The sequence below is a fragment of the Eumetopias jubatus genome, unplaced genomic scaffold (genome assembly GCF_037043125.1).
Source record: "Eumetopias jubatus isolate StellerSeaLion01/CBP00866 unplaced genomic scaffold, mEumJub1_p1.0 scaffold_17, whole genome shotgun sequence".
In the NCBI taxonomy this organism is placed as follows: domain Eukaryota; kingdom Metazoa; phylum Chordata; class Mammalia; order Carnivora; family Otariidae; genus Eumetopias; species Eumetopias jubatus.
In genome coordinates, this window is record NW_028274823.1 from 18,699,646 (window position 1) to 18,714,218 (window position 14,573).

A 14,573-nucleotide genomic window follows, 5' to 3' on the forward strand; every position below is an offset into this window, starting at 1 on the left:
GACACTTATGGCAAGGAGCTGAGAAGAGGGGCTGGCATAAGATCCTGACCTGAGTCTACAGTTGACTTCCCAGCCAGTCACTGGCACCCAGGTGCTCGGGTCACTGCCCGCACTAGCTTTCTCCAGCAAGCAGTGCCAGGTCACTGGGAACAGGCAGCTCTGTCCATCTGGGGCCTGGCATCCAAGATGCTCTGAGGCACACACACCAGGGGATGCCCCCAGGCAGATGAGAAAGGGCCTCTTTATCTCCACGGGGTGCAGGACAGAGCAGGGAGATGGCATTACCAAAGGAGATCCCTAGTAAAACCCAGAGGGTGACTGAGCAGTCATTTACACAACATGGAAAGATTACATGAGTGCTTAAATAACAGGAGAGGGATATCAAGATCACACCTCTTGCTCTTCTCAGCCCAACTGCTAGGCCATACCCAACAACTCCAATTTGTAAGGCAGGTGGCAGGGAGAGGGGGGAGGGCTAGGCTTGAAACAGGATCCCTGGCCCACAGGCAAGCACACCACAAATCATGAGGTCTTCGGCTCATATCCATCCGTAAGATCTCTGCTGCTGAACCACACGGGCAAAGCTCCAGGAACCAGAGCTCCAGAAGGCTGTACGAACCAGAGCAGGATCAGTTCTATCCTCGGGTTTGGGAAGCTTCCTGTGACACAGTGGACACCTTGGCCATGAGGGCTCCCAGGCAGAGGCTGTCTTAGCCCTTAGATGCTACTGCATCCAGCATGGTGCCTGAGGTACCGTGGGAATCCACTAAGCGCCAGTGAGTCACTTTCCCTGTTTGCTCACCAGTGGCACAAGTTCAGAGAAGGGAACCAGGGAGAGGCATCTGTTGAAGGAAACAGGCTGCAGGATTCAGTCTCGCAGTGACATGATGTGCTCCTATACACAGAGGGGGCAGAGGTGGCTGAACCCTCCTCAGAAATGCCACAGCCAGGGGCTTCACGCCCTGGCACGGGCAACGGTAAGTAGCTTGACCTGAACGAGCTCAAGGATCACTGATTCTGCAGGCATTTGAATATACTCTGTACCAGGTGGTGTGTTCAGAATGGGGAGAGCACACTTAGACTTCATAGTCTACTAAGAGCTAAGACCAATTCCCCAGGCAGTAAACAAATGCACCATGGCATATACCCCAGACTTGGGAGCATCTGGTGGACTGCAGAAGTGTGTGTGGCAAGAGATGTATTTACTCTCTGTACTTTAAATTTATTTATAAATTTACATATTTTAATAAGGCAAACAAAGGTCTTAGACCAACTGTGCGCCCAGCACTCTGCCATGTACAGAGGGACAAACACTTAGAAGATACACCTCCTGCCCTCTGGGGACTTACGGTTCTATCGAATACTGAAAACACTTACAGAAGGATTCAGCAAGGGGGGGGAGCTAATAAATCTGAAGAAGAGAGAGCCTAGTGTAGACTGGAGTAGATGAAGGGGGCTGTGTGGAGCACTAGACTCTCAGGGATGTGTGGGCTTTGATCCCCTGGCCTTATTGCCAACAGTCTCATTTCCAAGGTCAATCAAGGAGGATGACCCCACCAATTAAGCCAATGGCTAATAAGTCCCCAACTCTGATTCTAACCAGGGTCGCTGTCACCACACCATCTTTCTCAACTTTTGCTTACATCTTTCCAACCGATTTTTTTTTTTTTTTTATGGAGAGACAAGTTACCACATTAGGTTGGATAAACTTAAGTGGAAGGTAGGGGAAAGGGGAACAACCAGATGTCAGGGGAGAGGTAGAGTATGGCTCGAGGCACTAACGTGGGACAAGCATCATATTTGGGAAAGGGAAACAGTGAAAGGGTGTTTCTGATGGAGGTAGAGAATCCATCTCTGGTTGGAAGGGTGTGGGGGAGAAAAAGCCTCCAAGAATGCTAAAGGAGACAATATCTGGGGCCTGGTGGAGACACCATACGATGGAAGGCATTTCAGTTCACAAACACGAGGGAGCCTTGGGGTGCCAGGCCTTGCCCAGTTGAACTGAGTGGTATTTAACAAAAAAGCCCTCATTAAATCAAATACTGAAAACCTCTTAACTCAGTCCATGAAGATAGCATAGGACAGTTGAGCCACCCCATAGGCTGGTGGCAGGTAGTAACAAATCCCACTGGATCTCAGATCGACACAGTGATCTGATCTACCTTGATCTAGCTTGATCTACCTTCCTCTGCCTTGATCTACCATGGTGCTTCCAGCAAACCACAGCCCTCCAGCCCTACCCCGAGGAAAACCTTGCCTCAGGAAGCACCCGCAAAGGCTTCCTGAGCTTGTTGCTGACCAAGTGGATGACGAGACAAGTGGGGTCAGGAGAATCAGTATCAGAAGTCCACTGGACTTGATAAGAGAGCCTATAAAAAGATAATCTGGACAAAGTGCTAGGCCCCCGTCACCCATGCAGGATAAAAGCAGTGATGTAAAATGTTGTGAAAGAGGCCTTCCTGCCCGGGATCCTGCAGAGTCAGCCCTCCTACTACCTGGTCTGCCAGTGGTCAGGAGTCACTAGAATCAAAGTGCAAACAATAAGCTTTATTGCCAATAGTCTCATTTGCAGCAGCAAACTTTTAAGGCCATTGCCTGTTCAGGTACCAGAGCAATGGTCCACCACTCGTGTGGCCCTGGGGATAGTTATATAATGTCACCGAGCGCCCGTTTTCCTCAACTGCACACAAGAAGGGGTAGGTAACAGCCCCTACTTAAAGGGAATGCTGCACACTGTCCCCTCGAGTACCTTGCTGGGTACATGGGAAGTCCTCAGGAAGACTGGCACCCTTCCCACTTCCACTCCCCCCAGTGTCTGACTCCCTGTCAAGTATCAGATATTCTACCCTGAGGCTTCCTGAAAGAGAAGAGATGATGATGACCTTCATTCTATAACTGCCTTCCAACTTAAAGCAAAGTCTTGACAACTTCTCATTTCTATTTAAACAGAGGGTTTCTCATTGGAGGGGGCATCGTGCCCCTCTGATTTCTGACCCAGCCATCTCCTCCGACCCTACCCCAGCCCTGTACCCTGTCCCGCACGGACTCACAACCTCACACCTCGTAGGGCAGACTGACCCACGGAGACCCAGAGGTCTGCTCCCAACCAGCTCCCCCAAAGAGGGAAGATACCATGGCATGGCCATAACCATACTGGGCTGCTTGACCTTCCAAACTCCAAAACTCACATATTTATTCAAACAACATGGACTAAGAGCCTAAGACATGTCAGGCACTGGGTTTCCAGGGGAAGAGCGAGGGAGAGTCCTTTTTTGACTCAGATGGATGGTTGCCGAGGGGAGAGAAAGCCCTCGGGTGCATTTACAGCAGACTGTGACAAGAACAATGATGGCTGACTCAGGGCTGCCGAGGACAGGTCACCTTGGCAGGGTGCTGCTGTGCCTGAGAATCACCTCAGGCTGCACCCCCAACGAGGGTTGGTGAATCTGCAGGCCAACAATAGAACCGGCAGGAACAGAACCCTCACTCCTGGTATCTAAACAGCTGCCACAAAAATAAAAAATAAAAAATAAACAGCTGCCAATGGGGCGCCGGGGTGGCTCAGTCGTTAGGCGTCTGCCTTCGGCTCAGGTCATGGTCCCAGGGTCCTGGGATCGAGCCCCGCATCGGGCTCCCTCCTCGGCGGGAAGCCTGCTTCTCCCTCTCCCACTCCCCCTGCTTGTGTTCCCTCTCTCGCTGTGTCTCTCTCTGTCAAATAAATAAAATCTTAAAAATAAATAAATAAATAAATAAACAGCTGCCAAATCCTGGTTGGGGATGTCACTTCCCCAACTTCAGGTGGGAGGTGGGAGGTGACTTCCCCAACTTCACATAACATCCATCATTTAAAGTGAACAGCTCGGTGGCATTTAGTACATTCACAATGTTGTGCAATCACTGCTTCTATCTAGTCCCAAAACACTTTTATCACCCCTGAAGGAAACCTTGTGCCCATTAAGCAGTCACTCTGAATTCCTCTCCCAACCCCTGGCACACCACCAATCTGCTTGCTGCTTTCTCAACAGATTTGAAGTGGGAGGATTTTCAAAAGAGAGGTTTCTCCCAGTTTCTAGTTCTTTGGTCAAGGCACTAAACTAGGCTCATCCAGATTTTTTTCTTTTCTTTTTTTTTTAAGATTTATTTATTTGTGAGAGGAAGAGAGCACAAGTGGGGGGAGGGGCAGAGAGAGAAGCAGACTCCCCACTGAGCGTGGAGCCTGACACGGGGCTCCATTCCACAACCCTGAGATCACGACCTGAGCTAAAACCAAGAGCAGGTCCCTCGACCGACTGAGCCACCCAGGTGCCCCTAGACTCATCCGGAATTGAGGCAAATTTGCCTCTGGCCCTCCAGGAACCACACCTCGAATGCCAGTTTCAACCTTTAAAGAGTGTGTCCAGTTTCTTTATGTGTAAGCCTCAGTTTCCCCATCTGTGAAACAACCAACCCATTCCACAGGACTGTTTTTGAAAATTAAAAGATAACATCCCCCCCCAAAAAAAAACTAACTTTGCCCCACAGAAAATAGTCAATGAATGGAAGCTGTCATATTTGCAGCTCTTGAAAAACATCCACCTGAAAAGTGCTAATACATATGTGAATTCAATATAGGCCCAGGTCACCACATAGGAAAATCTTTTTACAAATGCGATTTTCTAGGAAATCTGAAGAAAGGCCAACTCTGTGCAGGAGTGGTTGGAGCGTGCTATTCAGTAGCACACAGACCATAGCTTTGATCTCTGTTTGACCTTGGAAAGTTACTTCACTTCTCTGAGCCTCCTCAGCCATAACATGGTGAAACCATCCACGTCATAAGCTTCTCTTAATGAAATGTTAAGAGCAGCTTTTATGAGCTTGTGCTTACCCTGGCTTCCTCTTGCTTTTCTCCATTCATTCTCTGACCCTGAGCCTCCCTATAGAATCTGTTGCCCCCATTTGTGTGTTTAGCACTTAAGCATTCATTGATACACTGATGTTATAGTAGGTGCTTTTGCCCTCAAAGAGTTAAAATATAGCCTGGGAGAGAAGACTACTTTAGGTCAGGACCTAGCCAAACACCTGGCTGAAACGTTCTGTTTGGACTGGATAGTGTGTGTGTGTGTGAGTGTGTGTGTGTGTGTGTGTGTGTGTGTGTGTTGTATGTGTTTTTTAATTAAGTTGGAATATGTTTATCTGGGGGTACACTTACCTTGCATTTTCCTAGAATCCCCACCACTTGCACTTTATTACATATCATCTATTTAACTCTATTTAATCTGCCTGTTCTTAAATATTTGTGGCCTTTGTCTTTTGCTCTCTTGATTGTGCCAAGCACACAAGTGATGCCTACAAGAATTTTTACCATGCCTCTTCCAAGACTATTCTGTGTTCATCTCAAATACTTATCAATTGGAGGGGACCCCGACAGAGTTACTCCCATGCTAGAATATAAAGGGAGGGGTCAAGTGAAACCAATTATTCCATTAAAAAATTGTTTTTTACTAAATCAATCTTTTTTTAAATTAAATGTTACTATTTTTTAAGATCCTGCTGCTGATGGAAAATAGCAATCACCTACAAGCTGGAGCTACAGATTCAATCTTCCTTTTCAAACCACCAAAGATTAATACCCACACAAGGTAACAAGCCCCAACTGTGGAGTCCCTTCCTACAGCTCACTCTTTGAGGGTCCTTGAAGTTCATCTGAGATTCAACTTGTGGCCCTACCCCTGAAACAGAGCTAAGTTCATTCAGTAACCATCTCTCCACCACTCATCCATTACCTCTCACCACAGAAGGAGTCAACGTTCACAAAAAATTTGAAGGGGTCTCGCGTGTAGTGTGCCTCCCTCAAGAGAGGCAGGAGAGGGAAAGAAAATCCCATCCATTCCCCCTACCCCCACATTCCTCCTTCCCTTCATGCCTCCTGATAAGGAGGGTTTAAAGGTGTCCCCTGGAGACCCGTGAGTGAGTGAGAGAGAGAGAGAGAGAGAGAGAGAGAGCACGAGAGAGTGAGCTGACACGTGCCAGGTACCCAACAGGCTCTAGATTGGCTGAAGCCTGGGGGTGAGGGTGCCCCCTCGGCCTCTGCCCCATGCTCACCAGACCCCTTGCTAAATACCCCCTCAGGACGCTCCCCTTACCCTGTGAGGGGGGTGCATCCCTCGGGGCTTCCTGGCTCCGGGTTCTTCCTGGCGCAGAATCCCTGGCCCTCTTCCCTTCAGCCCCGGTTCCTCCAGGGACAGGCTGGTTTCAGAGCATCCCTGCAGGCGGATGGCCCCAGCTCCGAGCGTCCCCCACGGTGCCCTGCCTGAGCTGTCCCGAGTCAGGCCATGGCCGGGCTTTCTAACACGCTCGGGGACCTCACTTCCTGGTTTTTCTTTCACAACTGAAAGTGGAAGCTGTTCTGGCCAGGAGGAGAAAAGCCGCCCAAGCCGCCCTGGCTCCTTTTCAAAGCCTTAACCCTAGCCCCTGGGGCTGAAACCACAGCCAGCCGGCATCACGCAGTTCACCTTCTACTCCTGGGTCTGACTACCTTGAAACTAAGACAGAACAAACAAACAAACTGAATTGACTGGGGGTGCCCTGAGCAGACCACCCGTGCCAGGAAGGGGACCCTGCTCACCCCTCGATTCCCAGGCCAGAAAGGTCAGCCCTCGCATCCCTCCTGATGGGGGGAACATCTGGCATAGGGTCCCCCTTCTCCAACCCACGTGTCCCCCTCCCTGGGCACAAGCCAACAAAACAAGCCAGTCAGGAGCCACAGGGATATGGACCTGTGTTCTTTCCCTCGGACATCAGCTCATCCTTTCCGTACCTCCAAATATAAACCGCAGATCTAGTCCGCTGCCTCCCTCACCTCCCCCAATTAAAACTGGGAACTTTTGAAAGGAATGCAACAAGCACATACACCACGCACTGTCATACTGATGCCACATCTTGCAGCTTCTGGAAAACCCACTGTACCTGCGTGAGCCAGTAACAGGAAAAGGCAAATCATTTCTTACTGTTACTATGCAAAATTGTTCTGAGTGTGTAGACCCCCTGAAAAGGTCCTGGAGATTGGTCTACAGGCTATCAGGACCTGCAGCAGTCTCACCATACTCGCCTAAGGCTGGGACCACAGAAGGGCATGAGAGTGTCTGTTCTTAGATTTGGAGGCAGAAATCATGAGTTCTTCTCCCTCCTTGCTCCACCCTCACATATACTCCAGAATTAAGCAACATTTTCTCCAGCTGTAGTCCCTTTAAGAAGGCTTAATGTTAAGTTCAGCATGTGCCTGGCCCTTTACCAGAGCTAGTTAGGATTCATTCACTCTATAGAGAGGAGATCCTAAAAGTCTCTAAAAAAAAAAAAAAAAAAAAAAAGCCAGGGTGAGCTATGTAGCAAACTCAGAGAAGAGAGCTGATCACTTGGCCTCACAGGAGCTCACTTTAGACATGGAAGAAAGACGAAGTATGGGAAGAGGAGGTTAGCCACTCTGCCCTTCTATCTCCTGGGTCATCTCACAGCTGGAGAGACCCTTGGCTTTGCTTAGTTTTGGGAGCTCATTCCTTCAAGAAGCAGCTCCCTCCAGCAGAGAGCAGAATAGGTGTCAAGTCTTACCTATTCTAATACCCTGAGTGCTGGCTTCTTTTACCAGCTGGATGAAGAGCTCAGGGCCAGAGGAGCTTCCCCAGCACCCCCCCTTTTTTTTACTATTTTCCTCCAGGATTGGATGCTCGAGTTAAGAAGTACCTCGGTCATTTAAAAATTCTAGTGGAGTTGCATTCCTATTCAATCCTAGGTACACATAAGTGACACTCCCAAGATTTCAGGAAATAATAGAAGGTTTTGGCAACACACAAGAATTCTGCATTACGCAGCAGCTGCCTAGAGTGACAGACTGATCGGGACTCGAGCGGCACCACCTCCTAGGTAGCTAGCCCAGGCCATGGTGTTTAACAGCCCAGAGACACTTTATTAATCTATGGAATGGGAACAATGCCACCTGCCTTATAGAAGGTGGAGAGTGGATGAGGTAATGCAGGTCACACACCTAGTACGTACGGACCCCAGCACCCAGGACAATGTCTGCTAAGGACTCTCTTCTCCTAGTCCCTTCCAAATGGGATTCGCTGTCATCAGCTGGGGAATAGTCTTTGTAACCACCCGGACAGTGAAAGTTTTGAATGGAAGGTGGAGACACACAGCTGGGCTCTGTCTATAACCCTGAAGGCTTTTTAACTCCGTTTTAGTTCCAGTTAGTGAAATTAACCACTTTCTCTCCCAAATCTATGCCCTGCCCGCACTCACCCAGCCTCCATGTCTCCACCCCCTTTCCAACTGGTCTCTGCTTTGCCTCCGCGCAAGTCAGCTGAGATTACTACTTAACCGAGTGTAATCCCATGTTGGAAGAGAGCCCTTGGGCCGAGAAGAAACATGTCCCATAGACGTACGGTACGCAGTAGGGAGCGTTACTGTGGCTTACCTTGTAAGAGTACGCGCACTTGCCGCGTCCAGGAAATGCCCCCCTCACAGCCGGCTACACCGGTTCATTCAGACACCTCGGCCCCTTCCACAGCTCCTGTGACAAGGCCACAGCCGAAGCCAATGCGTCTCTTTCCAAGAGTGACCCGCAAGCTTCCCTGGAACCTTTGAACCTGTTGCAATAGAGGTTCAAAGGTAGAAGTTACCTGTTCTCAAACACATGGAGTAACTTCCAACAGTGACAAGTGTCGAATTTGGCAAAAGGTTAACACAGAGACCATTATGCAAGGGCTGAGGAGGAGGAGGAAGAAGACAGCTCTCTGTTCTCAAAGTAAACGGTTAACAAGACAAAACCTTTATAAAGCCCATACCTGGGGTGGGGGTGGGGAGGGAGTAGCCAGACAGGGCTTTACATCTGCCTTTGGGACAGAACCCCTGAGACTGTGAAAGGAAGAGGAAGGTCTAGCTAACAGAAGAGGGAAAACTTGCTCCTTGAGTTGAGGTCGAGAGGAACATGGAAAGCCACTTTGATTGGCTCAAGCTATAACTTTAAGAATCAGATAAGCAGAAGTCTGCATTTCAAGATCAGCCTTCTTCTAGAAGGGGCCAGTGACCCCTCCAGGATTAGGACATTTCCAAGACCATTGGAATAAGGCAAATCATTCCAACATCTAGACTGAGGGACAAGCCTACCTGGGTCGTATTTAGAATGCAGAATCATGGAGGCAGCCTGCACCTCCCATGGCTTAGCAAGGCCCTTGAAGAAGCACATTGCTATTACATCATTGTTCAACCTCTGCTACTCTCTCTTTCCATTTTTTAAAAGATTTTATTTATTTTAGAGAGAGAGACCGTGAGTGGGGAGAGGAGCAGAGGGAGGGGGAAAGAATCTCTAGCAGACTCCATGCTGAGTGCAGAGCCGAACGCAGGGCTCCATCTCAGGACCCTGAAATCAGGACCTGAGCCAAAACCAAGAGTTGGACGCTTAACCGACTGAGCGACCCAGGTGCCCCTCTCTCTTTCCATGGTGAGGTCACTAGTCACCATTCTCAGTTCTAAGAACTTTAAGACTGCAGGGCACCATTACTAAAAAGGAGATGCAAGAGGCTTAGAGATTGTGCTCAATTTCTGTGTTATATGTGAGGGCACCAAGGCCCTTTTGGGTGAAGGAAATCACCCAGAATTATACAACTAGTTCCTTGTGAATGCGACACCTTGACCTCAGCCCCAGGAAATCACCTCAGTGCGTTTCCCCGATATGGTTTTGCTTCACTGACATGTGTTCATTTCACTCCCAACAGACTTTAGACACTCCTTTCTGTGTCCTGGGCTGGTGGAAATGTGTGGCAATGCAGTGTTGGGTTTCTTCTAATTGTATTCAATCAGTCAGCCAATAACATCAAAATCAGAAGCCAGTACCTCATCCTGCGGACTCCCGTGTGAAGGAGTGGCTACCACATTAGGTGTTAGTAGGCCAGATTCTCATCCAGGTCTTAGGTGCGTTAACTCTTTAAAGTCACTTCATGGCACACAGCCCTCGTCCTGCCTCAGTACCTGAAGGAAGAGGGCTTTCTTTTTCCTTCTTTTTTTTTTTTTAAGATTTTATTTATTTATTTGACAGAGAGAAACACAGAGAGAGAGGGAACACGAGCAGGGGGAGTGGGAGAGGGAGAAGCAGGCTTCCCGCCGAGCAGGGAGCCCGATGTGGGGCTCGAGTCCAGGACCCTGGGATCATGACCCGAGCTGAAGGCAGACGCTTAACGACTGAGCCACCCAGGCGCCCTCAGGGCTTCCTAACAAATAACCAAAGAACATACAGTTCAGTGAGAACTGGGAACATGAGTTGGACTCATCTGACTGGACTCCTGTCAAGCTGTGTTCATTAGCGACCTACTAATGCCGTACCTGCTAGAGAGAAAGATGCTCCAAACCAGTGGTTTGCAGACTTTAGCAAACATCACAAGGCCCCATGGAGAGCTTATTACAACACCGATTTATGGGCTGGTGCCAGAGCTTGTGATTCACTAGGTCTGGGAGAGGGCCTGAGAATCTGCATTTCTAACAATTCCAGGTGACATACATGCTGCTGGCCTGGGAACAACACCAGGAGCACCACTGCACCAAGCAGCCACTCTGCCTTCCATGAGCCCCACCACTGGAATGCCAAAAGGGACGGTGTTTGGAGTAGTCTTGGCTATGGGGACCCTGCAGTTGAGAGGACAGCAGGGCCCAGAGCAGAACTCATTTTGTGCCTTAGAAGAGAGGTGTTTCTCAAGATCAGTAGGCAGGCCAGTCCCAGAGGTGTGCTTTGGCAACAACATGAGGGACTGCCATTCCCTGCCTCGCTTCTCCTTACGTAAACGTAGATCAAAGCCATGTGGTGTGACAACTAGACAACCCATGTGGGTGTGAGTATGAGCATAGAGGGGGCGTCACCTGATCTGACAACCTTAACTTTATTCTTAAGGGTACCTGAGACAGTAAATGTGAGGCAGCTGGGGCGTGGACTGAGTAGGAGAGGGGAGTCCGGAAGCCAGGTCTCCAGTGCCCCCATGGGCTACCCCATCTCTTGGTAAACCATTGTTTCCTATAGCATCTCTCCTCAAAAACAAACAAACAAACAAAGAAACAAACTTGTGTGAAATAAGGCTTCTTTACAACACCCTCCACTTCACCCTCCCTTCCCAAAGCCATTTGCATTGAGAATTCAATACAAACAAATTCCCTCTAGGTGTGAGCATCCCATAGCCCCTACAAAGTGCAAACTTTATTGTTTTAGGTCATTTATAGGTCAGGTGCTCCAGGTGTGACGAGTCTGATCTGACAGACACAGTTTGGACACACTCACACATGGTGCTGTGGTCAGTGTGTCCACATGCCCTTTGGTAGGGATGAAGAACCCACATATTTCATACACAACAGTTCTAGAAGACCAAGAGCCAATATTCTAGAGTTTTGTAACACAACCTGTAAATAGTCAAAACACACTTTTTTTTGAGAGTGTGTGTGTGAGTGGTGGGGGAGGGGCAGAGGGAGAGAGAGAATCTTAAGCAGGCTCCACGCCCAGCACAAAGCTGAACTCGGGGTTCGATCCTACACCCCTGAGATCATGATCTGAGCTGAAACCAAGAGTCAGACACTTAACCCACTGTGTCACCCAGGCGCCCCCCAATACATCTTATGATAGCAGCTGACAGCTCTTAGAAATAGACTCCAGGTTTCCCTCATTTTTCAAAGCGGGGAAAGACAGACCTTATAAGCAGGCTCTTTTTATCTAGCCCCACAGTGCATTTATGTAGCTTCTCCCAGTTTAGAAAACATTTCCACTATCTTTTAAAAAAACCTGTGAGGTGTAAGTGGGGACAGTACCTTCAGCATCCAAACCTTTGGTATCTCTTGGGGCCCATGACAAGGGCGTTTTTTGGCCCTCACAGTAAACCTGCCAGATGGTTAGGATTTGTGGCATAGGGAACACTTACTTAGGAAGGATCCTAGCCTGTTTTGACTGCTAATGCAAGTCTTTAGAAGTCAGGCAATATGACCCAAGGAGAAAGAGCAGAGTCCTAGAGCTATAGGCTGAATCTACTCATGTTAACGTAGTAATGATGGCTCAGAGAGAAAGAAGAGACATTCCTCTCTAGAGGTGGCTATATAGCAGGACAAACATTGTGATGGCATACAGTGGGACAAATAAATCTGTGAGGGACTGACCTTTAGCTTCCCACATGGCACAGCTGACTTTGAAGTTTACCCTTCTACTGAGATGTGAAAAGGAAGGGGCAAAGTTCCTTAAACTATTAACAAGCGTGCCATAATTGGCCGTTCCAATTATCAGGATTCCATACCCACCCTTCCCTTGGTGATCTGAGGTTTCAAAATTTTTATGGCACTCAAAGTACACCTTTCCAGGTAGCAAGCCACAGTTCTCATGCCAGCTCTTTTCTGAAGGCCTTCAAGGGGACCAGGGACATTAGTGAGCACTTCCCATGTGACAGCGCTGTTCTAAGAGCTTTGTCTGTAATATCTCATTTAATCTCACCATGAAGAAGTTATTATTCCACAGAAGAAAACCTAAGAGAGGCCAATTAGCTTGCCGAAGGCATGGAGCTCATAGCTGGCAGAGTCTCAGAGTCAGATTTTGAGTTGCAGTAGTCTTGAGTCCAGAGCTTAAGAGTGTATCTATGAGTACGATCCATTCTATGAACCCCTTGCCATCTTGGGCTCTTTCACTGGCCTCTCAAAGAAAACGAAGAATCGTTGTCTTAAAGGAAGCAGGACACAAGACCAGCCATATGGATCTGATGCCAAGGATGGAGCGACAGCTACTTTTCCCCTCCACAGAAGGGCTTTCCCTCTGCCTGGATATCCTTCCTGCTGCTGAGATCATTTCCCACACAGAGCCTCACTTCACTAAACTAGAGGGGTCCAATGCACCCTAGATCCAGCTGTGCAACCCTCAGGGCGGTCTGCTTAGTTGTCTGCTGTGCCACCAGTGCCCATGGCTCCTTGCTGGGCGCCGCTGTCAATCCTGCACCATGGGACTTCCCAACACGTGTAGGGGAAGCCGGTCCCCAGCTCGGGGCTAGAGCAGCTCATTCTTCCTCAGCTTGGGTCGTGGACAGCAACAGCTTGGCCACCCAGGCTCTTGAGGCCACTTGCTCATTCATTGTGGGAAGGAAGTGTTACTCAAGCACGAGCACTTGGTTGACGAGAATAGTGTTTGCACAGATTGCAATACAAAGTTTTCCCTATCCCCAGGTACACCACCCCTCCCCACCCAACACACACACAGAGCAAATTGCCTTGTAGACTTAGATCTGAACTTTCCGACAGCACACGGATGGGCCACGACATAGTGACCCTCAGTCCTCACAGTGGCTGGGTATGCTTGTGAACAGCCTCATCCAGGGCAGTGGCTCATATAAATACTCTCACTCCCAGGTTCATGATGTCATCAAGGTTGGGACACAGTGAAACAGGCAACTTGCTCCTTTGTCAGCAAGAGCTTTCCAAGAGCATTTAAGAATCAGAGGGAGAGTGGAAAGATCTCTGAAAGAGGAGTCAGCTCTAACTTCCCAGAGCCCTCAACAACCCCATAAAGATCATCACTATTTCCCAGCAGGTTAGAAAGTAGCTCAGAGAGAAGACTAAGATCTGCACTGCCCAATACTCTAACCGGGAGCCACATATGGCTACTGAGCACTGGAAAGGGGGCAAGTCCACCTTTAGATATATACAATATACACACCAAAGTTTGGAGACTTAGCATGAAGAAAATAGCATCACATCTCAGTTTTTATAATCCTGATTACTTGTTGAAGGATAATATCTAGAATACACTAGGTAAGTAATTCTCCTTGCTCCTTTTCCTCTTATAAATAGGTCTGCTGAAAATTTTGAAATTACGTATGTGACTTGCATTGTATTTTTCTTGGGCAACACTGATTTAGACCAAAGGTCCTCGGCCTTAATGCCTCTAGAATGTAAACAAAAGGTGGTGTCCTCCAGGGGCAGCAGAGAACATGTCATAAGTGCTCTGGAAGAACTTGAAGACAGCAAGGTCTTCTACGTGAACCTCTGGTTTCCCTAGCATCCATTCAACAGAGGTCATGACCTTGACTGAGGCAACAGGTCCGTATTATAAAACTGCTACCATTCCCTGGCTGGTGTTCCATGCCAGGCACCACCCTGTGTGTTCAAGCTCCTTCTGTTACTCCATCTAATCCTCACGTGAGCTCATCAGGGTAATTAGACATAAGGAAACTGAAGTTTAGACACTGCACAACATGTCCAAGTCAGCTTAAATCTCATTCCAAACCAGTGCTCCCAACCCTCTTGCTATGCTACCTCCTCCAAGAGAGTGAGCGAGGAAACACGGAGGTGGGCGTCAGTACTTTGGGGGGCAGGCCAATACCTCCTCCCTCACCAAGCCCTTAAGGACATGGTCCTCTGCTTTGCAGTCTTGGTTCCCTGGGCTCGCAGCACAAGAGCACAACCCTGAGTGCCTGGCTAGAGAGCTCTTTGGGAACTTTTCACATGAGTGGAGCGGAAATACCAGGAAGTGGGAGGAGTTCTGGTCTCTCCAGACAAGAAGCTAAAGAGGGTGGAGGAGTCAGAAGGGACAT

At 48.7% G+C, this 14,573-nt stretch overlaps 2 protein-coding genes across 2 annotated transcripts in view; one reads left to right on the forward strand and one right to left on the reverse strand.

Annotated features, from left to right (window-relative positions):
* ACSL5 (acyl-CoA synthetase long chain family member 5) overlaps positions 1-6,354 on the reverse strand; it is a 43,260-nt gene extending 36,906 nt beyond the window's left edge. Inside the window, exon 1 of the mRNA XM_028091996.2 lies at positions 6,123-6,354. The gene's annotated coding sequence lies outside the window, so the exon portion shown is untranslated. The remainder of the gene's footprint in view (positions 1-6,122) is intronic.
* The window catches only part of LOC114200048 (guanylate cyclase 2G-like), a 67,014-nt gene continuing 53,378 nt past the window's right edge, over positions 938-14,573 (forward strand). The window contains 1 exon segment of the mRNA XM_028092028.2: positions 938-977. Within this exon segment, the coding sequence (XP_027947829.2) occupies positions 938-977 (40 nt within the window).